The sequence below is a fragment of the Phoxinus phoxinus genome (genome assembly GCF_949152265.1).
Source record: "Phoxinus phoxinus genome assembly, chromosome: 11".
NCBI lineage: Eukaryota > Metazoa > Chordata > Actinopteri > Cypriniformes > Leuciscidae > Phoxinus > Phoxinus phoxinus.
Window position 1 is genome coordinate 4576523 of NC_136886.1, and position 24800 is coordinate 4601322.

The window sequence follows — 24800 nt, forward strand, 5'->3', positions numbered from 1 at the left end:
TAACTTTTCATTAAATGTTATTAATTAAGCAGCTCGTAAACATACTTTATCACTAGAAAAATTATGCAATCTTTTGAGACATTTCTCCTTATATAGAACCTTTTTGTCATTAAGCATTCTTGAAAATGGAGTCAAGAACCCTAAGGTTTTTGCTGCAATGACATTTTTGGATCCCCAAAGAACCTTTCAGTGAACAGTTCTTAAAATAAAATAAAAATGTCTTAGTGTGAAGAACATTTTAATAAACTAAAAAAAAAAAAAACTGCAATGTGCAATGGAAAAGTTCCATGGATGTTAAAGTGGAAATCAGTTTACTAAATAATGTAAACTTAACTGACTGATTCCTTTCCACTTTAAATGTTCTTCATGTGTCCATTTCAGCTCTTATTATACTTGATATTATTTAGCATTATCTTTAATATCGTAAAAAATAACCATATGACAATGACTCACTTTTAAACTACATCAATTACTGAGGGTAAAAAAACACTCACAAAGAAGATGCCTCTCAAACTGAACAAGAATCTGTTATTTTGCAACCGCTTTCAGTTTGTTATCGATTGTTTGTTTGATTGGGTGCATTTGATGGTATAAAAGTGGGATAAAAATATGAAAAGTGCAGAAAAAACCCAAATCTACTTCTGTACACAGCCTTTGTTTATATTCAGCTACAGACAAAATTGTGCTTTCTTTTTCCAGCTAAAAAAACCTTGAGTTACTATATAATAAGTTTCTGTTTTCTCAGTTTAACAAATCAAAATCAGAATCATTACATGTACCCTCTGGACCTAAATGCCCTTAGATTGCAATCACTGTTATAAAGGAATCAAAAGTCTCACGTTCCCATTTTATTGATTTGGGATACACTGCATATGTTATTGCATTACATTCCTTTAGAAACAGAGATGCTCATCCAATAACACAAGAAAAGCATTAAAAGTGTCTTTACTGTCAGGAGATTGTGCTTATATCTGCTATATCAAGCAATAAATAAAACGAGTTTGAGGTATTCCCATAAGTTACATAACCAACCATATAAACCCCTTTCTCATAAACCTTTTCTCCATTTCTGAATGAAATCCAGAATTCTGTGTAGACGTACTGTAAACTCATTTCAGATCTGGACACCGTCTGGTGTGTCACATCAAAGCCACGGGTTTGGGGTTTTGCGCGATGTAGTCTTATTTTAGCTCTGTGGAGGACAATAGCTGTTTAACTTCAGTTCCAATGTGCCAGAAAGTTTGGATACATAAATGGAGAAGATATTTGCAGGTTTGGGCTAGTTCAGACAAATATGCTTTGCTGCCTAGTCTAGATGAGCTACAGTTTTGTCATTTTATCTCATTAAACAAACTGATTATCGACCAATTCTGCACGGTAAAGAGATTTTTCAAAGTTGTAAATCAAAGATTATTAGTGTACGTTTTACAAGGAAATATATTTAATTCTTTCTACTTCGAAATTTCACATTTAATTCTATGCGTTACTTGCCAATTCTTTGTAATTATCTGTGAAATTTACGAGCAAGTTTTGAGTGAAAATTGTAGGTAGACACACCAGGGCCAAAAAAGTAAGACATGTATGATTGTCATTGCATTAGATCACAAAAGATATTGTTATTTATTTTACTTTTCAAACAAAACATGATGATTAAGAAATAGATATTTGGTTCAAAATGAAGACTAAAAAAAGTATTTGGACACTTTGTGGTTGTCAAATGCTAAAGTAGATGATATGATGTTTAGGCAAAACTATCACACAAAAAAGAACCACTCATTTTTGACAACAACTTCTGAAATGTGCTTCTGTAGTTCACTTCAAAACAGTATGTTCAGTTACATAAAAATAGCAATTATGTTGTGCTCAACCGACGGTCGCTTTTGCATAAATTTCCCCTCAAACTCCATGTCCAGTACCCAGAGATCTATTAGAAATTCACAAACAGACACAAACTCTCCACAAACCTTACGTAATGCAGTTGAGCACTCTTCCTGTGCAGCGCCGTCATGGGAGTAAATTTCAGCTGGATTACGCCACAGTTTATGGAGCATGTGGATTACAGCTTTGGCTGCCACTGCTGAAGATATTTTACCATATTACATTGCATCTTATGGTTCTCATGAATACATAATGGAGTAAAACATATTGTAAATAAACACCCGCCGACAGTCTGCGGTCTGACAAACAACAGTCATCATAGCGCAAGGTTGATTTGATTCAATGGTATTTTTTGATAGACTTCTGTGGAAGTTTCTGTAATATTTATTCAGTATCTAGTGTAAATTTTATACTGTTTCCATTAGATAATATTTGTAACTTGCCTCTTAGGCTAGATAAAGTTGGGCTTTTTGCCCTTAAACACTTTAAAAGTTATAAAACATGATATAAAAAGTTATAAAACATTATGAAGAGTACATTTATAAAAACATTGAAAATATTAAAATTTTACAGCGCATTAATAAATTAATAAATCAGAGTTGGGGGTCTATGTAGGCCTCGGACTTCTGAAAAATAGAAAGGGCAAAATTGGTGCACTACAAGTCATGCATTTACTGTTATGTATTGTATTGTGACTTATTAATTGATGTGGAAGAGGATTAATGTGGATTAATGTAAACGCTGTGGGATGCAAGACAATTTTTTGAAGAAATTCCAACAATAAAGTGAAATTGAACTGAATTACAAAAAGTAAAAATCTAAATGTAGTATTCTATGCAGCTGTTATACAGATGTAGAAGCATATATTCTTGTGCTTTTGTGTTATTAAAACAAAAATAGCATGAATCTAAATTAAACACTGATGCACTTTCTCAGTTACATTTACAAAGATCAGAATATCTTGCCTGAACTCCCACTTTTATCAGTAAAGTCATCTTTTGGGGAGCAGGAAGTTTGAAAGAGGTCACATGAGTGACATTTATGTAATGGACCTGTCAAAATGCCCTAGAAAGCAGAAAGTGCTCTAATTATAACTCCAAAAGCAGAACTGCATGGTGCATGGACCAAAAATATGATCATATGAGATGTCCTGAATAAAATCATATTTGATACATACTGCATTTTGTCGGAAACGATCAGTGTGAATGCACAGGTGTTTTAACAAAGTTACCACAGGTTTGACGTTTGACAACCAAAAAGTGTCAAAATACTTAATTATGAACCATATATATATATTGTTTTATCATTTAAAAATGTTTTGCTTAAAAAGTGTGTGCTAAATGCCACTTAGATATTCCATATGCAATGACATTCATGCATTTTTAAGCGTGACTTAAAGGTACAGTAAGCGATTTCTGAAAAATGTGGTTGAAAGGGGATCGGACCGAGCACCGCAACACACTTGAAGCTAATCAGCAGTAGGGGGCGTGTCCACCCATGATGGAGGAGGAGAGTGAGCCAATCAGCAGTAGGGGGCGTGTCCACCCATGATGGAGGAGGAGAGTGAGCCAATCAGCAGTAGGGGGCGTGCCCACTCATGATGGAGGAGGAGAGCGAGTAAGCCAATCAGCAGTAGGGGCGTGTCCACCCATGATGTGGGAGGAGAGAGTGAGAAAGAGGGAGGTTTGAAGAAAGGCTGTAGAAAGAGAGATGCTGTGAGACATTACAAAAGTGAAAAGGTTAGATAAATATCACTGGAAAAAGAAGGGTTATGATCAGGCAAGAGCTTTAGAAATGACGTTAAGATTAGAAAAGCTTTCCAGTGCTGGAGAGACCCGAGCGGGAAGGCCTGAAAACGGACGCAGAGGTTGAGTTGTTTCTGTTCTGAGTAATATTGGTTTTGCTTTGTTACTCAGAACCAAGATAAACTGTTGTGTAATGTTAGCTGTAGTAACAGTTTTCAGTGTCATTGTTTTTCTTGAGCTGCTGGCGACTAACAACCAACTCTTTACATATACATATACGACGCTTACATATACTCTTGTGTACTGTATGTTCCTTTTTTGTCGTTTGTTCGTCGTCTTTGCTTTATTTTTCGCTAAGCATTCATTTGCTTGGCTTCAGCTATGATAAGGGACATCCACTCTTGCATTGCACGTTCCTGCATTGTGGGGGCGGAGCAATGAAGGGAGGGGTGTGTTTGTGTGGGTTGATTTCAAATATCAACAGTGTTTCTCAGAAATCGCTTACTGCATTTTTAAGTGTCCAAAATCTTTTTGGGGCCACTGTTTAGTCAGCAAGGACTGTGATGTCGAGTTCTACATTCTATAAATTCTCAAAATGCAGGTAAAAGGAACCGGCTAAACTGAGAGAAATAACTGTAATTGAACAGATGATCATCTCCATTCTCAATCTCCACCACATTCAAAGATAAGCTGCGCTCTTTTTTTAGATGCTTAAACATTCCCTACATACTTTTCACCTTCTTCTAGTCAACATTAACTCTTGTACATACTCCTGCATGCAAGAATGGAGCATCTGTTTAAAAAGTTTGCATGCAATGAGTGCCAGAAGAACAGCGCGGAGACAGTGATATATAAAGCAATTGAAAGCAGTGCGCTGAGACGCCATGATTAACACATAACACAGACAAATGTTTATTCCAGTGACATCAAGAATGCGGCGTGTAATATGTGGAGCGGTGATAGGTGTATTTGTCACTCTCCGAAGTGTTTGTAGTAATGTATGTGTGTTTACTGATGGCTTCTGCTGACGCCAGTGCACACAGGGACCAGTGAGTAATAATGACTCTCCTTTTTGCAAGATAGAATGATGAAATGTCACATGAGAGAGAGGAGAGGGGGAAAGGAATAGTTTGTCCAAAAATGAGCATTCTGTCATCATTTACTCACCATCATGTTATCCCAAACCTGTATGAATGTCTTCTGTGAAACACAAAAGATGTTTTGAAGAATCATCATGCAGCCTATTCCACACATTTCTGTCAATTTTTGTTTCTAAAAAGAATGAAACCACAAAAAAGTAGCCAGATTTATGTGCTTCCTTTATTCCAAGCCTTCAAAGTTGTTTTTATAATCAGTTCACTTGGCTGCCATCTTCTGCCATTTCCAGTAAACGCACATATCCTGTCTACTTGAATGGGGAAATCAAAGCTTATGTCAAGATTGTTTAAATAACACATTATAAATCAGCAATAAAATATGACAACAATATGGCATCATATATTTGCTGCTCTAGCTTAGTAGTTTTTGAGGCTATGATGCACTTAAACACTTTTGGTCTGTTCTCATATGGCTTCAACACTGCATAAATACTAGCTTTTTATTTATTTAAACATTTTTGTCTTGTCCAGAAAATACACTAGAATTCAAAAGTTTGGGTTAGCTAAGACAGTTTAATATTTTTTAAAATAAGTCTCACGGCTAAAAATACAGTAAAAACAGTAATACTGTGAAATATTATTAAAATTTGAAATTTTTTCAGGGTTCTTTGATAGAGTTCAATCATTATAATATTTTTTTTAACAATTTAACACGTCCTTACAGAATAAAAGTTAAGTCAATTTCTTAAAAATAAAATCTTACTGACCCTAAAACTTTTGAATGACACTGTAAATCAACCAATATTTGAAACAAGCTTGCCTTGAGACGCAACATTGCATAAAATCTTAAGTGTTTTGTCTGCACTGGCAGATTTATAGTTAAAAAGTGTTGCTTCTCAAGTAACATTATTTGTTCATATTTATTTGGAAAATTAGACAAATAAATACTTATTTTGAATTAAATATTAAATATTATTATAGTGAAAATAAGTTGTTTGAAATACTTGTTTTATGATTCTCCAATGGTTGGTGTGGTTATATGAAGATTCTGAAGATTCTTCAAAAATTCTCAGTGTGTGTTCCAAAAGTGTTCCGGTACGACATCAGGGGGAGTAAATGATGACTATTCCTTAAAGATCAGAGAGACGAGCGGATAGAAACACCAGACGAGAGACTAAATGATGAACTAGATATTGACATGGGACAAAGAGACAGGATAGAGTGAAAAATGAGCAAGAGAACGAAGAGCGGATGAAAATGGCGACTCTTGGGATGCCCAGTCTGAGTATTAGGCATCAGGATTGTCTGGACCCTCCCAAAAGCATTTTAAAAATAGACCTGTGCGGAGATGGCAAGCAAAAGAGACAGAGCGCCGGAGAGAATCGAGGTCAAACCGCAGAAAGAAAATTAATTATGAATCCGTCCACATTAGTGTGGAGGATTATTGAGAACCAACACAGAGCAATGGGAATGGAGAAAGGAGGGAGAGACGGGTTTGAAAAGAGGCTTGAAGGAGAATGTGATATAAGACCATCAAGGATATCTTTTAAAAATGCATATCAATTTATTTTTTTAATTGATTTAAATACAGGTGAAATGTGTAATTTCTTGCAGAACTACAAAAATAATAACTATTTTCAGACAGGTTTCCAATGCTGCTGTGTCGGACAGTTTAAATAAAAACAAAAGTGTTTTAATAGTGCCACAGTGTTTTCAGGAGAATGAACCTACAAATGGCTCAGTTTTAGTGAGAAGTCACAACAACAGCCACATTAAATTTGCCCTATTTCAACTTCTATGTGGTATTACATCTTCACACATGTACACACACCTGGTGTCAGCAGAGATGTACAGAGCAGGCTGGTTACGCAGGGCTCACATAATCACCCCTTTCTCCTCTTTGGCCCAAGTGACCTTTTCTTCTTGCAGAAGAAAACACTTTTTTCACCACCATCTGTTTCAAAATGGATCTCTTGTTATAAAAATTGGGCCTAATTAATCTCATCCATGCACAAGCGGCTACCTTCTGTTGCTGAAAAAACATGAACAAGCTACGATGAGCAAATATGAGCTTCTTCACTTGTGTAGATCGCTGAAATTAAGTCAATTTAAACTGTGGAGCTTGGCAAAGGAGAAACATTACAAATGAGACAAGCAGGTACATGGCCATTTCTTTGACAGTATATGAATAATTAATAATATTATTAATATACTGTCAAAGTATATACTTTACTGTGTGTGTGTATATATATATATTTATATATAACTTTTACTATATATACCATTTTATCATATATATATATATGTTCCTATGGACAGAGAAACTCCTGTAGTATAATAGTATAGTATAACATATACAAAGTATATACAGTTTAACTTGTATATTTAAGACTAGTTTATTCAATCATAAAATACATCAAGTACACATTAGTCTTGTACTGTACCTTTGTATTTTTGCTTTACATTTTATACAGTTTATTCGTATTGGAGCTTTTTTTTTTTTTTTGTAAGGCTTAGAATTATTTATGGAAGAGTTTTTGGGGGTAAAAGTAATCAGAAAAACATTTCCGGACACCAAAGCTCATGAAAAAGTGTGCAGTCACTGTTGTGCTATTAGATGAAGGCCAGACCTCCTATTTCAAGGGGTCACGAGGGTGAATATGACATGGAGCATCGGGCTCATCTCCTAGAAACACACACATACTGTTAGTAATGAATTTTTTTGGCCACATACATCTCAAATAGGAGCAGAAAGCAGCGTGATTATATGTGTCTGTGTTGGCTTTGCTCCAGTGGAGCACTCTCACTATCAAAGCAGAGCTTCACTGTCAGGCTTAAAGGCTGTCTATCTTCATTACATAAAAGAGAAGTGCCTTCCGTCCACCGATCCCGTCCCATCACAGAGCCATGCCATTATCGGTCCAGCCATCACAGAATAAAGCAAAACTCTTAACGTCTGTCATACATGTTTGGTTAATGTGAAAATTTCATTAGCATCTTCAAAGCCATCACAAGCAACAGATAAATTTGATCAATTCTGAAAGCCAGATATTTTTGACTTTAAAGAGAGTGCAAGCTGAATTTAAAATGAACAAATTGCACTGAAAAATTTCTGCACTCAACTTATTTTAATACGGCACGCCAGTATATATATTCTATCCAGCGAAATATGTGGCCGACTAAACACAGCACTCATTAAATGGTATACATAAAACTTTAAATAAAATGAATACAAATGTTCCCAGTAACACTGCCCTGTTTTCTTCCCTTTAGTCTGAACTACAGTGGAATGTGTTTGGCATCAGATGCTCAGTTTAGTGACTTTCTGGATGGGATGGGACCGGCTCAGTTTGTGGGGAGACAGACACTAGCTACAACTTCATTGGGTGAGTGCATTTATGCATTAAGAAGTGAGGAGATGCAACCTCACTTCTTAATGCACTACAGGTACATTGAAAATGCCCTTTTCTTAGACATTTGTAAATGCACAATTTTAGTTTTATTGTGTTAAAATTACAATAAAAATGATGCATTGTGTGTGTGTGTGTGTGTGTGTGTATGTGTGTGTGTAACAAAAGTTATGAAGATTTGGCAAAAATCGACAAATGCTCAAGTGGTTGGTAATTGTCGGAGCTTCTTGTCAAAAGATAGTTTGTTAAACAAAATATTCAATTAAATACTTGGAAATTAGGATGTGTAAAAATAAATATGCTTTTCCATCTTGATGCTTCTAAGAAATTATAATGAAAAAAAAAATCAATAAACCTTTCACAAAAACAGTTTATTAAAGAAGCTAAATCTGAAATTGAAACAGAATGTAATATCGATCATGCCGGATGTAATTACAAGAAATGGTCACTGAAAGCTAACCAATGCTTATTTCGTTCTCAAATGTGTTGTAAAATGATAGAAATCAATTATGATGACCGATTTTGTTGGAGTAGTGTAAATAATAAGAAAACGTGTTCTTTGGGTGCGCTGAGCATCTATGTTACTATAGCCGCCATTTAGCCGAAATGCTGTATTGACTGGAACTATCAGTTTAAAATCAATAAATAAGATTTTTTTGTCAGTAAAATATTAAAATTGCTAAGATCAACACAATGCTATTGAAAAAGGAAGAAGTAAAGTCACTTTACCTGTCCTCCCCCACGTATCGCTTGACACTGTTTAATGTGTGTGTTGATGTTTTGCAGGAGATGTAGAGATTGGACTGATGGATAGGAACGGGCAGCTGGAGGTGGAGATCATCCAGGCTCGAGGACTCATCATGAAGCCTGGATCTAAGGGTCCTCCAGGTGATTCTTCATCAGACAGAACCTGACGTACTGAGGGATGAGTCTGATAGAACCATTAGATTCATTTAGCCAGAGGACAAACTGACTGAAAATCTCTATAGATTGGTTCTCAAATACACAAGTTTCTCTAAGATCCAATCTGTGATTGTTCTCTTCTTATTTGAGCATTCATTATCCAGGAGTGTGTGTGTGTGTGTGTGTGTGTGTGTGTGTGTGTGTGTGTGTGTGTGTGTGTGTGTGTGTGTGTGTGTGTGTGTGTGTGTGTGTGTGTGTGTGTGTGTGTGTGTGTGTGTGTTGAAAAAGGAAGGGAAATTGAAAAGAGTCTAAATTGGTGGCTCTTCAGGGTATTCAAAGTGATTTTCAGTGTCTTCCAGATTTCAAGGATGCGGTTTGAACTATTATATTTTTGTTTCCTCTCTCCTTTTCAGCGGCCTACATCAAAGTGTATCTTCTGGAAAATGGCGTCTGCATTGCCAAAAAGAAGACAAAGTCTGTTCGTAAATCGCTAGATCCCCTTTACAATCAAGTCCTTGTTTTTTCAGAGAGTCCGCAGGGAAAGGTTGTACAGGTAAACAAGATTTCTACCTTTTGTGCAAAACTGACCGCAATAATACTATGCTTCGTCATAGGGGTTTTTGACTAAAGTAATATTTAGGGTTAGGGGATGTTCAAATCTTAAACTCTTAGTATGAGCAATAGAAGTAGTGTTACTTTCCTTATAGAACTGCAACATTAAACCAGCAAACTAACCCTACTTTCTTAACGCACCGGGTGTCAAGCACTATTTAAATGACAAAGAAAGAAGCAATTATAAGCTCTAATTTACAGCAAAGTTTACCCACGTCTTTTCCAATTTGGTGTAATTTCTCTTTAGGTGACGTTGACATCAGTGAATGATAATTTCTTATACATTCTCTCTATCACTTGTGAAGAGAGCTGGCAAAGAAAAAGCAATGTAGTGAATGCTTAATTTGTAGTAGTGGAGAAGGAATAAGGGGAAACATTTCATATCTCTTCGAATTATACATTTTTCCAAGGACAGCTTTTATGAAATCCCGTCACAGCAATTTGCTATTATATATATTATATAGCAATTTCACATCATTTGCTTGTGTTTATTCACTGATGTATGGCGTCCTCCGCTATTATGTAACGAATCTAAGGGAACTTGCAGATTGATGTAGGCCATGCACTTGCTTCCCTTTTTTGAGATTATTCTTTACAAATTTTCACACATTCATTATCATATTTGGGAATTCAGTTATTCAGTTTTGTGCTATTGAAGATGAATGAATCACACAAAACCTATTATGCCTGCATTATATTACACCACAAACATCGAAAGAAAGAACTAAGAAATCTTGTTTTGCTTAAAGAAAATGTAGCCTACTTAAGGAACTTTTGCAATGTGACGTTATTTTTACGACAATAAAGCAATTTTCATTAAAAAAAAAATCAATGTTTTTAAAATATGCTTTCTTTTCTTTATGCAATTGCTTTTCATTTTAGGGTGATCTGGGCATATATTTCTGGACATAAGATTAATGAAACTAACACATTTTGATAAATTCAAAATAAATTATGAGGATCATATACATTTCAAATGTATAAATTACAAAAATATTACACATTTCAAATTGTGAGATTCACTCAGATTAATGGAACAAACTAAAAATCTGTATGAATCATGATCAATTCAAAATTGAGAATTATGAATTTATGAATTATGAGGATTATATACATTTCAAATGTATGAATTAGAAAAATATTACACATTTCAAATTGTGAGATTAAGTTAGATTAATGGAACAAACTAAAAATCCGTATGAATCATGATCAATTAAAAATTATGAATTATGAGGATTACATACATTTCAAATTGTGATAGTCACCCAGATTAATGGAACAAACAAAAAAATCATTATGAATTATGATCAATTCGGAATAGAGACTGAATTATGAGGATTATATACATTTCAAATTGCGAGATTTACCCAGATTAATGGAACTAACCATTTAAAAAAATATATATTTAAATATAATAATTTAATACTATATTTATATGTTAAATTAACAATATTATAGTCAAAGGTACTGTTGATTGTTCCATATTATGATAAATAATACTTCCATCTCTCATGAACAGGTCATTGTTTGGGGAAACTACGGCCGGATGGATCGCAAATGCTTCATGGGCGTGGCACGCATCCTATTGGAGGAGCTGGATTTGACAAACATGGTGATTGGCTGGTACAAGCTTTTCCCCACCTCTTCTATGGTGGATCCCACAATGGCGCCGCTGATCCGACACTCCTCACAGCTCTCTCTGGAGAGCACCGTGGGCCCGTGCTGTGAACGCTCCTAAGACCAACAACTCAACTAGATTTATTTTTCTCTGGAAGGGCTCTCAAAGCCCCTGCCCTAAACGTGCTGGTTGTGCATGACTGCGGCACTGGAAGCCTCTGGAATGTTCTAGAATTTCTTCAGAACTAAAAGCCTTTCTGGAATATTCCAGAATCCGCCACAGAGGAAATGCTCTTTTTCAGCCTCTGAGAAAAAGACTTCAGGACGGTCAAAGAATGCAGAGCAAACGTCTGGGCTTTACTTTAGCTTTCAACACATTAGCTTGTGATGGTCCGTATGTCTTTCAGAGGAAACGTCCTCAATTTTCAATTGATTTCCGGAAAACAGGCCAATGTTTGTGGGTGCTGCAATGGATTGATTCCTATTAGATGAAACGGATGGGTTTGTGCAATATGACATCCAATAGAAAGAAGAATGTATCGGTAAAAAAGTGCGGGTTTGCATTCATTATCTTGCGTAATTAACAATACAGGAATAGATACATGTCTTAAAAAGATCCAATATGTGTAGTTTGAAAAGAGTCGTTTTTGCTTCATGATTTGGTTTGCACACGGATCTTTTTCTGTTTCGTCTTTCTCATTACTGAACAGTGCCAATGTTGCCAGGAAGTGGCTTTATTTGTGGTTATCTGTGTCTATATTCAGTGACTAGATGCTTTGTGAATCAATAATCTAGGCAGACACAAATTAAAAAGACAGATGCTAATCGTCCACAATATTTTCCCGAGGTAACAGTGACATATTCCAGTCGAGGAATATTTGATGTCACTGTACATTTTTCCACACTAGGCCCAATAGTATGGGTGCAAGACACTTAAGTAACATAGGATTATAGAGTGCTTATGGAATAAATGTCAGTAAATGATATACTTACAGTTATAACTGCAGTAGCGGCCAAGAGGTTTTTAATGGCTGATATCTAGAGAGCAGGGTGATAGAAAGCAGACATGATATGCACATATATAATTAATTGTATAATAACAAGTGACATGTACACAAAATGACAAATATTTGAAAAAAGTTTTGATTTTTAAAACTGACCACTTCTGTAAATCGGCCAACCGGACAAAAAAAAAAAGAGCCAAATTTCTGTCAAATGAATCGGTCTGGGGCGCGTTTCCCGTACAACGACTTAACTAGCTAGTCAAGACTGTTTACCGAAACCGTACTGTCGCAAATGTGTCATTTAACCGCACGTGGTAGAGTAATAACCTCTTTTAATGAATCTGCTTGAGATCAAATTAATGCTAGATGTTTTGCTATGAATTACAGACATGGCATCTGAGGACTAGTTCTCATCTTCCTCAGTTATTTTGCTTTATTTCCAGCTTCAATCATAGGCTTGTTCTTACGTACTAGGGCATGTATGCACATGCACACTCTTCAGAAACGGTGCTTTAAAACTCTTGACAAACTAAAAGACAAAGATTTATTAAGTCATGCAAACATGAAACTCGGCTTCTAACCACAGGTCGAGAGCTGCCGTTTCAAACACACAACGTTGCGATGTTGTCTGTGAATGTTCGTTGGAACGATGGTTTCGGGAAACACTGACTCGTTGAACTGCTGATAACAACGAAACTTGCAACCATAGTTGGCTAACGATGCTTTCGGGAAACGCACCCCTGGCCGATCGATGTTTAACAGTCTATCACAAATTATAAAAAGATCATTTCTTTTTGCACTTGATAATCTTAAATGTCTTTCTTACAAGCAATCGCTAGTTTGGCATAAGCCATTTTCTTCTTTATATTATTATATTATTTGTGACTTCAGGATGCAGAATCTTTAGTAGCAATGATAAGGTTGTAGCATTAGATAGTAGCATACGCATGACAGGCATCTTAGTTTGCCACGATCTAATGAGATTTTGCATGGAATTGGATTATAGAGCGTTTTCGCTGCAGTCGAGCAAACATGTAGCAGCGAATGATCAAACAAATACTGTTACACCGCACAGAGAAATACTGTGTGACATCTTTATTATTAAATAATACTGATACGATTTCATTTCATACGTCCTGAAATGATGAAAGCAAAACATTTATAGGCCTACATGCTAGCACAGAAAACTAAAGGGAAGAAAACAGCATTCTGCATAAAGAAGAATTTTTATGTCCAGCATAAAAATAGGACTTTTTGTGAAGAAAATACACGATTTACCACTAGACAAAAGGATTTTTTAAAAAGACGTATTCCTCTCTGGAAAATCTCGGGAGTGATTATTTCAATTACCGCTGAAAAACATACCTCAAACACCCTCAACATAATCATGTTGTTAAGGCCATCTAAAAGCACTGCCACATTCTTTTTGAAGAATTAAATGTTCATTGTCTTAAAAAGCAATAACTAAATCAATTTTTGCTCACTTTGTTTGTTACAGGGAGTAAAGCCAGATTTTCCTCTGCATTACATTAGAAACTTCTGCATCCATGTAGCAATATAGAAAATGCTCAATTTTAGACGAAGCACTGAATGTCTGAGATCCTCAAGAATTTAGTGCCAAAAAATGTGCAATTCAAAGATGTGTTGATGATAAAAGAAATGAATATTATGGAAAAGCATAAAAACGCTTAAAAATTTAGCAATGTAGTGATTAGCACTATATTAAAGGTACACTATGTAACTTTTGGGCCTCTAGTGGTTAAAAAACAAAACTGCATGCATTTTGTGGAAGAACATTGTTTTGGTTGTGCTTCGGCTCTGTGTGACTGTGCGGATGAATATGGTTATCATACTGTTCATAAGACGTTCACTACTGGGCGTAAAAGAGATATAACCAGTTTAAATAGATGGTATCTCAAGCTGATAGCTGAAGATGCTAGCGTTACCCATTCATTATTTACGCTATACTTCCTTAAAAAAATAAATTCCAGCACAGCGCTACAACAACCATAATGAAATGAGCCTTCACAAAAGATAATGCTTTACAATGAACTCTGTTAGAGAGCTACATATGAGCATTTATCTGTTCAATAAAACACCTTACTCACCTGTTGAGTAATAAACATGCCATCTCCGCGTCGCTTTTACGACATTTCAAATCCCTCAGTTCTTGCCATCTCCGACAAGCCAAGCCATTATTGATTCTGGTTTTATCACGAGTCTGTCGGCAGACTCACACCAGACACAAGTAGGCGGAGCAACTTTTCTTACGGATATGACGAGACACACACGGGTGAGTGACAGTGATTTCCCTCGAAAACCATCCCGCTAGATCAAAAATATAAATAGGCTTACCATAGTGATTCAGGGTAAGACAAAAACACGTCGTTTTGGAAGACGCATTCATGATGTATTAACTCATTATGATACATTTAGTTAATTTTTAACAACAAAAAAGTTACATAGTGTACTTTTAATATAAACCATACCATATATATTGATATGCATCGATTATATAGCAAAAAACTACATGTTCCATTTTATTGGTCTGTTTATTGTAAATAGACACATTGGATTTAGTGGGCAAAACAACAGTTAATCATCAAAGGATGTCAATATTGACATTTGAGTTTTCTAGGCTGTAATAACTTGGTTAAGCATCATAATTCTCCTGTTTCTATCAGCTTGATGGTCTTGCTGATACTGTAAACTGGATTGGAAATATTTACATAATAGCTTTTGAACTGCAAATACACTCCAGATGTGTAAAAGAATGTGATTTATAGAGTATAAAAAAATTAATAATCTCCATTCCACATGTTGAATTAATAGGAATACTTTTTGTAAAGCCTTAACTTGTAAACCAGAGGTCTTAACACAATTCAATTGTACGGCGGAGAAACGAGCATGCAAGAATGTCATTCTGTTTTTATGTATGCAACTCTAATTTTCTGTCTTTCTCTTTCTTTTTGCAATTCATTTTATTTTAATCTGGTTAATAGTCATGGCCTTTCGTCATCGCATTTTTCACCACATATTTTTGTTACTAATTAACGATTTACCATATCAAATATACTTGAAGTTGATGTGGCAAAATAATCGACATATTCCTAAATTGGATGCTGTGATATTTTTCTTTGTGGAGATACTTGTTTATTCCTTATTATTATTTATTATATGTAAAATAATGAATTTGAATTCGTAATAATGTCACTGTTAATTAATGCACAATTGAGTGTATTGTTACTCTGTTGCAAATGGTTATAAAGAATAAATAGCTCACTCTGATTTACAAAACATGCGTGCGTCTGATGCGTCTCCCTGAAGGTTTAGAGAAGACTTGCTCTGAAAACATCTGATAACCTTTGACAACTGACAGATAAAGATGAGCTTATTGAGCACGTCAGAGAGAATCAGATATTTCTGACTGCTCGAGTGTCGTATTACCCAGTCTGTCTGTTTCACTCAAGTCTTTATCAGGAGACCAAATGGCTTTTTAAGAGTTAGATCGAGGAAAATTAGATCAAGCACTCTTGATTTGGGAATTGAGCTGGATGTTGGTATTTAGGGGATACGGCTGTTTCATTATTCTCTGTGTGTGTGTGTGTGTGTTTAGCCACTATTTGTCACTAACAAAGGGACAGATGAATAATCTCGTCCCTGTTTGATGTAATTACAAAGGGTTCATTTATACACATCCCACACACACACACGTCCCCACAAGGACAAGCTTTTCAATTATTGCCATCATTGTGGGGCATTTTGTCCCCATAACTTGGGGAATATCTGAAACACACACACGCACGCGCACACGCACGCACGCACGCGCACACGCACGCACGCACGCACACACACACACACACACTATTGCATGTCCTCATTAGATTTAGCTAACTGAAATTACAAAAGACTAACTCAAATCTCAACCGTATAAACCTAAACGATTTTTTATCACATTTTTATAATAATAATCATTATTATTGTAAATATTATATAATAATTATAATATATGTATTAATCAAATATGTTAATAAGACATCATATATTAATATATATATATAAATATTTTGCATTAATATATTATTTATTAATATATATTCATATATTAACATTATTTTTTAATTATATATATATATACACACAACTTATTTGAAGCATGAAGTAAACACAAAAATATGTAAAAATATTTAAGCCAATTCAAACCTACAAATAATGAAAAAATAGACATCCTCTCATGGTTTTTCTGTGGTTTTATTTCATCCTTAACTGACAGAAGAATAATTCCACATCATATAAATTATTTTCTATACTGCATAATCAAATATTTATAACAAATCCTTCTGTAAGAAGACAATCATGCTTTCATTTTGAAAGAGGATATTAATATGAGTGACAAACAGTGGACAACAAAACAACAGCAGATGTTTGAAAATAGACGCAAATGAACAAAATATTCAGATGGGAATTAATAATTGTGCAAAAACATAAAATAAAACGAACCTCGCTCTCACAGGGCCAAACATGATTTGTCTGAAACATGAGATTATTTCCAAAACATGTCTGGAGATCAAGGCTGGAGTGAGCATTCAGAGGACGCCTGGTGTCTGAAGCGTGAGGAGAACCGTCCATTCTCTTGTGCCGCTCGTTCACCGTCTCACCACTACAACTAAACCCTGACGCCTCATGCACCACAAGAGCACAACATGTTCATCTCAGAGAGTTCATCAGATTTCTGGAACGTTCTCAAGGTTCTGCTATTTCATCCTGCTAAATAAAATTATAAATAGTGTAAGAGAGGCTAATTTGAAACTAGATAGCTTCTTAAAGTAGTTCAACTACACTCAAGCTCTCCTTTTGAAAGTCGTTTTTATCTGGTGCAAATGAAAAAAATAACATCAAAACAATCTTTGTTTGAATTTGCGCAGCTTTTGCAATGCGTAAAAAAACAGCAATGTACACTTTGACATGCTACACCATTAGGCTACTTGTTTTTAGTGGAAAAGCTACAGTATTTTGAAAAGAATTGAGTCTGTAATGCCAATGGAAAAAAAATAAGTTACTATTAGTTAGTTACTCCCCAACTTTCCAGAACATCAAACCAGTAAAGTGATTATAACATCATCATCCTGGCCCTTCCAGAGCATCTCGCCCTCAAAGTCCACCATCTTGTGTTTGCGACAGCGCAACAAAATCCCTACAACTTTATCAGAGATTTTAACGTATCGGTCAAACAGGCGGCCGAATGAGATGCAGAGAAGTCCCTCCTCATCGCTTTGGCCCATGTCGCGAATGATAAAGCACATCTCGTCCATCTCACGATGGATGTGTTTCTGGGCTCGATCGGCACGCTGGGCTGTCTTGGATCCCTCTACGGGCCGGCCGTATCCTGTGTCGCCCTTGTGGAGTCGAATAGCCATGGCATGCTCAAAGTCAAACTCTTCACTGAAAGGGTTGAGCTTCTGACCCTCGATGTGTTCTTTAGCGAACTGCTGCCACCTGCTCTTCAGGTCGGTCATCGTGGTTATTTTAATCTGAAAGCACCAGAAATTACAATGTTATTGAGAACCACAGAGTCAATGGTATGTTTTAAAGAATTATATACAAAAAAGAGAGATGCTGCAAAATAAAATGGATGAGTTTGGATAAAAAAGTTTCAATACTGAAAATGAAATGATTAAAAATATTAAAATCTTTAATAATTTGCATTAGATTTTTACGGAGCCCCTGGAAACCTGGTGGTTATGGAAATAAATATGAGATTGGTGGGGAAAATTATGTCAATGCTTTTGCGTTCTCTAACAAATGTTTTGCGTTCCCCTGAGAAATGTTATTTTCGCATGGGAACGAAAATGTTTTTTGAGCGAACACAGATATTATTTCAAGTTATTAATTTAAAGCAGAATTACAAGGACAAACTTTTTTCATTATATTAAAGGAACACGCCACCGTTTTTTGAAATAGGGGTTATTCAACCTCTCCCCTACATTTAGATAGGTGGGCAAATGCATTTTTGTCTCAGTGCATGCATTGTCTTAGTCTGGCACCGCCGCCACTAGCTTAGCTTAGCATAATGAATGGAATTCTTTGTTGCCGCATAGCATGTTGTGAGTAAAAAGTGATTTAAAGTTTAACTCTGGGTTTAATGACTATTTTGACAACTGATTTTTTAATGCAATACTGTGTTTTAAATATTCCATAAGCTTGTTCCAGTCTGGATATTCTTGATAGTACATCTTAAAATTGGAAAGATCGCGATTCAGATCGTGATTGTTTGTCATAAGATCGTGATATTAAATTTTGGGAAGATCGCCCGCCCCTAGTACATACTGATTTCTTGTTGACTGTAAAACGCATCTGTTGACAATAATATATTATTCAGGGGCCGTATTCACAAAGCATTTTATCTTACCACTAGGAGTACTCCTAAATCGCACTAAAAGATTTTAGCTAGGAGTGTTCTCTTAAAAGTTATTCACAACGCCTTTCAGACCTACTCTTAGTAAGGAAAAATGACAACTCCTAAACTAAGAGTGAGTCTTCGTTGCTATGGATGACGTCAATTATCATGCACGAGCTTTCTCGCAATGATCACGGTGATTGGTTGTTAGATGACAGGGCCATCATGCGGAACATAACACAGACGCACCAAATCATGGAATTACGACATCTAAATATGTCTGTGTCCTACTACACAAAATAATAATAATAATGTAATCGAAATGCATATATAATGACATGTTTGTGCAGGCCCCAGTGAAGTGTAATTCTAAAAAGGCAGAGAGAGAGAGAGAGAGAGAGAGAGAGAGAGAGAGAGAGAGAGAGAGAGAGAGAAAGAGTTGTGAATTAAATTAAATTAAATCAAGGTAGCCTACGTAATACCCTAATGAAAACCGCCACTTGCCTAATAATGAAAAACGACACTTGCATTAACACTTGCTTGGTTAAGACATCCTATTAGCCTAAATAGACTACTTAAAGCAAGGAAATATTGCTCCTATTGAAGTAATGTAATAGTTGAATGACGGCGGATTATGAACTCGCCAAAACGGAAAAGAAAGCCCAACTGGACGCAGGATCAGTTACTGCTGCTGGCCCAATTGGTGCTGAAAAAAATAAAAATAAAATAAAAGGGAAATTCGGCACTGGGATACAACATCGAGAATTGTGAAGTTTGCATCGAACACAATCTGGGTATTGATGGAGTGGGTTTTCTTTCTATTCACAAACACGTCCTCATCCTGACGTGGTGCAATTATTTTAATATGTGTCCCGTCTATAGCACCGACCACACCGGCAATATCCATAAAGGCTTTGTTTCTTTGGAGTTGGCGAATGTCAGGAAAACGTATGAACTGTCGAATAATATGGGGTCTACAGAGTGCATTGATGGTTTGGTGGATGGATCTGCATTACCGATGGCTGGGATATCGCTAGATCGTCGGCATTACACAATTGCATTTCCCCCGTTGCCAGGTAGCGAAGTGTTATCAAACATTTCAATTCGGCACTGATTGGGTTGTTGCGATTAGTTGGCGCTGTTATTGCATCCCTCACAAGATCCACAACAATCAGTAGGCTATTCCCTCACGGTTAAGGCGGTATCTTTGTAATAACTCCGTGTCATTGGCTGTCTCCAACACACTGTGTCGCGCGGCGATTTTAAGATCCTTTGTGAATAGGTCTTAGTGAGTTAGGAGTCCTCTCGACTTCTTTTAAGCTGTCCCAGACTTAGGTGCTACTTTTAGGGCTAAAATGCTTCGTGAATTACTCTTAGTGAAAAAAATTAGGAGTCCTAAAGTTAGGAGTGACACGCCCATTATTTTTAGGAGTTGCTCCTAAATTCGCCAGTTAGGAGCTACTTTTAGCCTTAAAATTCTTTGTGAATACGGCCCCAGGTCTTGTTTGAGGTGCAGACACCTGGCTTGTCACCAGACAGTCACATAACACTACTGTGTGACATGTCTGAGCATTACTGCCAAATATTTGCCATGATATCTCCAAGGGCCACTTATTTCACAAGGGTGCCATTTGAACCGGTGCAAATGCGTCTTGTGAAACGCAAGATGGTGAATCAAATACCACGGTGACAGCTGTGATGGATCTCACTCATCAAGTTGAGGGTGAGCATGCTGCTTTTTGAAGGTCAGATGTAAATGATCCATCACTGTTTTTATTTACATATATTCCATTGCAGCAAAACATATCTGAGTTTATGATGGAACATTGTGCTGCAATGACAGTATATATAGATTGTGTCTATTATTTACAGGCTAAATCTATAGCAACTAATTATTATAATCAGCTATATCTTATTTAGTTCCAGATTATCCCCTGCATATATAGTCTCTGTTCAGTTTAATCTTTGTCGGTTATTGTTTGTGTTTATGTTTGCGTTTCCATTGTATTTCTGATTAAAGATTCTAGGTCATTCTATTTTTAAAAGCCACCGTTACATGTAGATGATTTAAGCATAAAAATCTCAAACATTTTACTATGTGAATCAGAATTATTAATATGTTATTTAAAGCTAAAATTGTGGGCGGGGTTAGTGGTTAACTGCCAAAACACACGCCATAATCAGCTTGATTCATACAGATAAACCTACCTTGTGTCTGGTGACATGCTTCTTTGGTTCATTCTCATTCTGATCACTGGTGTCGCTCAGAGACGCTTCCTCCCCAAGACCACTGTCCTCTGCATCTAAACTGCTACTTCGGGATCCCATTGTCCTTTCCTCTTTCTGTCCGAGCGCCTTCGCAAAGGTTCCAGCTTTCCAACCACAGTAACGTCTCCTGGTGGGAGACTCGTTGCCGAGGAAGTTTTTGGTGTCCTCTGAGGTTAGCTGATTGGTGTTGATCTTGTCCTTGATGATGCTCACTTGGTCTTTTCCGTATTCGTTACATTTTGGCGTGATTGCTTTAGTCACGGATACAGTCTTGATCTGGTCATCCGCACAGTCTTCGCTGTTCACCGATACCACACGAGGAGTGACCAAGAGTTTCATCTCACTCTTCTCCTTCTGCTTTTCTTTCTCGTCCTCGATGATAGTTTCGGGCATCCAGCCGCTTGGGATCGTGTCTTGTTGGTCGGTGTGTTTATTCGCCCAGCTTTGCCAGCTTTTAGCAAGGCTGTTCACCGCAGAAGCCGTCTTGATCTTTCTGACGGCTCTGCTTAAAGGCTGGTTTTGTTGAACGGCAGCTGTACTCATGGTGCTTCTTCTTGTGTTTTACTGGTTTGGTAAGCTGTCGAGGTTGAGATCTCTGGGTTTATAATCCGTTTGGGCTCTACTGGTGGTCACCACTCTTTTATATGAATGGGAAGAGGAAGTGTCCTCTGAGGTGGGCGGTGTGACATGCACACGGTGATCACCATGACCCTAAACATGCTAATGGAATTTCCCCAGTGGAATAACAGGTGGCCACGTTATGACCAACCAAAAACACTTCTGTCCAACTGTGCAACCATGCAAAACTCTCTGACAGCCCACCTGACTGTGTCTCTTGTTTTAGATGCACCCATGACCTCATCAAACACCAAAACTGCTCAAAGACATCTACAGATCCTGATGAAACGGCTACAAATGCTTGCTCTTCTCCACTGCCATGGCATATTTTTGTACAACGTGCCAGCACTCTGTGTGATGATCTATTTTTGCAGACCGGGTGTTGAATTGTGCATGTGCGCGCTTCTGTTGATTGATACACAGGCCTGTTCTTAAACCGCAAGCCAAGCTATTTAAAGCAGGAGTCGTGCTGAGGGAAAACTTAGGATGAGCCTTGGATTTGCACATCCTCTGTTTCACACTCTGTTTCATTTATGCTGCTTCTCGGATAAAATGGTGATTAGGAGTATTAATCTGCTAGACATTTTCATAAGGGTAACCATTAAACATCTATAGATTACTGCTGAACTGCAGAAATAATGCAGTGGTTCATAACTGGTGTGCTCCAACCCAAAAAATGGGCAGCAAATGTTTTCTGATAAGGTCACGGAGAGCTAATTTTAAATAATAACATGCAACTGGCCATATAATCATACATAGTTAGGATGGTAAAAATAGACAGGCTTTACAATTGTTTAAACGGATGGAGAAACACTTCCCATAATGCATTTAATCAAACTGCATATTTTGCAGCAAATTTAACTACTTGATAAAAGTTATACAGATTCCTTGATCGTCAAATGAACAAGATAAAAAAAAAAGACCCAGACTACATTACGTACATAGGTTTATCTGCAGCAAAGGTAAACAATGTTTGTAATCATTTTTATTTGAGAGATATTTAGAAAACAAAATAAAAAATGTTTGGGTCATGTCATGTTAATCATTTTGCATACTGTTAGGCCCATGTGACACAAAACCAGAAATTGGTATCCCTGAGGGTTTGAATGAGTTTTTAAAAATCCCTAAGACAAAAGTTTGACCCAGACCCAGACCACACTGTTTTATACAGCATGCTAATGTAAAAACTGCTGAACCTCACAGTCAGGGGAAATAATGTGTAACTGGTAGTTCTCAACTGGTGTGCTGCAAAGTTAACATTTAAAGGATAAATAATATTATAAAACCGATATTTCTGAGACAATTATATTATGCCACCTTGGTCATGATAATAATTTTACATAGTTCATGGTAATAATACATTTCAATGTCTGAGTGTAAAGACATTTTTGTTTAGGGGTGAATTCAGCTTGAATAGGACACTTTTTCCCAGTCACCTCAATGGCAAAAAGTGTCCCATCAACTTTAATTCGCCCTGCTTTTGGACGATCATATTGGTACTTTGTCACTATTTGTAAAATAAACAGCATAGTAAATTAAACCGATTTATTAACGTTTAAACATAAATGTTAACATTAAGGATAAATAATGTCTCTAAAATCGATATTCGAGAGTTATTCACAAAGCACTTTTCTTATTTTGCATAGTTCATATTATTAATGGATTTCAATGACTGATTTTAAAGACATTTTTATGTACTTAGATAAGATCATTTTTTCATTTGTAAAATGTAATGTAAAGTCTTGGTAATGTAAAGCAAAACCAGTTGAGAACCAGTTTAAGACTCAGGTTGCAGTGTTAACGTGAAAGCTGCTGAACTGCACACAGGCAGGGGGAAGAATGTGTATAGTGTTGTGCTACAGTAATAAAATGCAGCAAGCCATTTAATCATGCATACTGTAGTTAGGAGAGTAAAATAAATAGGCTTAATAACAACAAAGTATAAATAATGTCTCCAATATCGATATGCAAGAGATATTTATTGCTCATGCATGGTAATAATAAAATGCATGGCCCCATATAACTCAAAGTGATTCTAAACCTTAATTGCTCATGGATTATAAGAAATCTATGTGCGATAAATTTCCTCCTCATAAAGTCTTTGCCTGTTTTTAGCTCCCACACAAGATTCCTGAGTCTTTGGGGACAAAAATAAAGCGACTGTCATTTTGGGTGTTGTTCTCGTCTCTTCCTGCTTCCTCTGGCTTTTGGTGACTCACATACGGAGGAGGAGTGTACCGAGGAAAGAAACCGTCACTTATATCACCGCTAACACCACCAGCTGGATGCACTTTCTGGCTCACAATGCAGCTCAACATACTCACATTAATGCATATTAAAAGCTTCACTGACTCCCCAATGTAGCATCTCAAAATCAAGACATTCACAACCTCAGACAATTCACATTTAACTCATTCGGAGACATACGGCTTTCCTCTGGAAAGAAAATAACAAAGGAGGTATATTGATATCTCAGTTATAGCTTTAATATTGCAACTGTTAACCCTTATGTGCTGTTGTGGCTGTTTTCAGCCACTATGGGGTATTTTTGAGTCTTATTTTGGCCATAACTTTTTCCGTGTTTCAGCAAATGGAATGATTTTTGGTGACAAAGCTTATTTTTACACATATTTTAGGAAAATGCTTTGAAAATTTTCAAAAACTCAACAGTACACTCTGGGCAAATTCACTACCCTTTCGTTATGTTCGTGGCTGAAAACAGCCACTACTTTAAACTGCTGTAAAAATTGATCAGATAAATATTTTTTTGCCATTTTTTTTTGCATAAATCTATTAATCAACCTCAGTCCTGTTCAAAACTACTAAATGTTTTTTAAAAAATCAAGATTTTAACTCTTTAATTGCCAAATTCATAAATTATGTAACTGATTTGGGAGGGGAAAAAACACAAAATTACTTATTTTCAATATAAAATGTGATTGTGGACTGGATTTTTTTTAACCTTTCATCACAGTCTTGGACATGTCAAAGATTAGAAACAACATTGGTTTTGATGCATTGTTAGTTTTTGTGCAGCATCAGATTTTAACTTTTTCTCCCTCATTTACTGTTCGTGGCTGTTTTTGCCCCATTGACTTCCATTATAACCACATTATTTGATTGCAAAGCCATGACACCATAAAATCATGCATTTTTGATTGTTGGTGGTTTTCCCTGTTGGGAAGAGGTAAAAATGTAAATTTTTACTGTTGATAACCAGGTGGCACCATTAACCCTTTAGATAGGCCTGT

General features: G+C 36.3%; 2 protein-coding genes and 1 long non-coding RNA gene across 4 annotated transcripts in view; 1 reads left to right on the top strand and 2 right to left on the bottom strand.

Annotated features, from left to right (window-relative positions):
* Positions 1-12269, top strand: part of rims4 (regulating synaptic membrane exocytosis 4) — a 47839-nt gene extending 35570 nt beyond the window's left edge. For both annotated transcript variants that reach the window (XM_079627684.1, XM_079627683.1), the window contains 4 exons: positions 7994-8106; positions 8917-9018; positions 9447-9586; positions 11165-12269. In XM_079627684.1, coding sequence (XP_079483810.1) covers positions 7994-8106; positions 8917-9018; positions 9447-9586; positions 11165-11383 — 574 coding nt within the window. In that variant the 3' untranslated portion in view covers positions 11384-12269. The remainder of the gene's footprint in view (positions 1-7993; positions 8107-8916; positions 9019-9446; positions 9587-11164) is intronic.
* Positions 789-12334, bottom strand: LOC307006580. The gene is made up of 3 exons (XR_013799494.1): positions 12256-12334; positions 8860-9061; positions 789-3574 (listed from the first exon to the last, which is right to left on the bottom strand). It is a non-coding gene; the product is annotated as an uncharacterized lncRNA (long non-coding RNA).
* Positions 12335-16496: 4162 nt separating this feature from the next.
* abraa (actin binding Rho activating protein a) lies at positions 16497-21880 on the bottom strand. The gene is made up of 2 exons (XM_079627682.1): positions 20872-21880; positions 16497-17797 (listed from the first exon to the last, which is right to left on the bottom strand). Exons 1-2 carry the CDS (start codon positions 21472-21474, stop codon positions 17360-17362), a joined length of 1041 nt encoding a protein of 346 aa, XP_079483808.1. The 5' UTR covers positions 21475-21880; the 3' UTR covers positions 16497-17359.
* Positions 21881-24800: the final 2920 nt, after the last annotated feature.

Excerpts from the sequence above, each read along its gene's own strand:
- abraa (XM_079627682.1), bottom strand. The coding sequence starts at position 21,474 with ATGAGTACAGCTGCCGTTCAACAAAACCAGCCTTTAAGCAGAGCCGTC. Across the intron at positions 17,798-20,871 it reads AGCATGTCACCAGACACAAG|ATTAAAATAACCACGATGAC; the intron begins GTAGGTTTATCT and ends TGGTGCTTTCAG.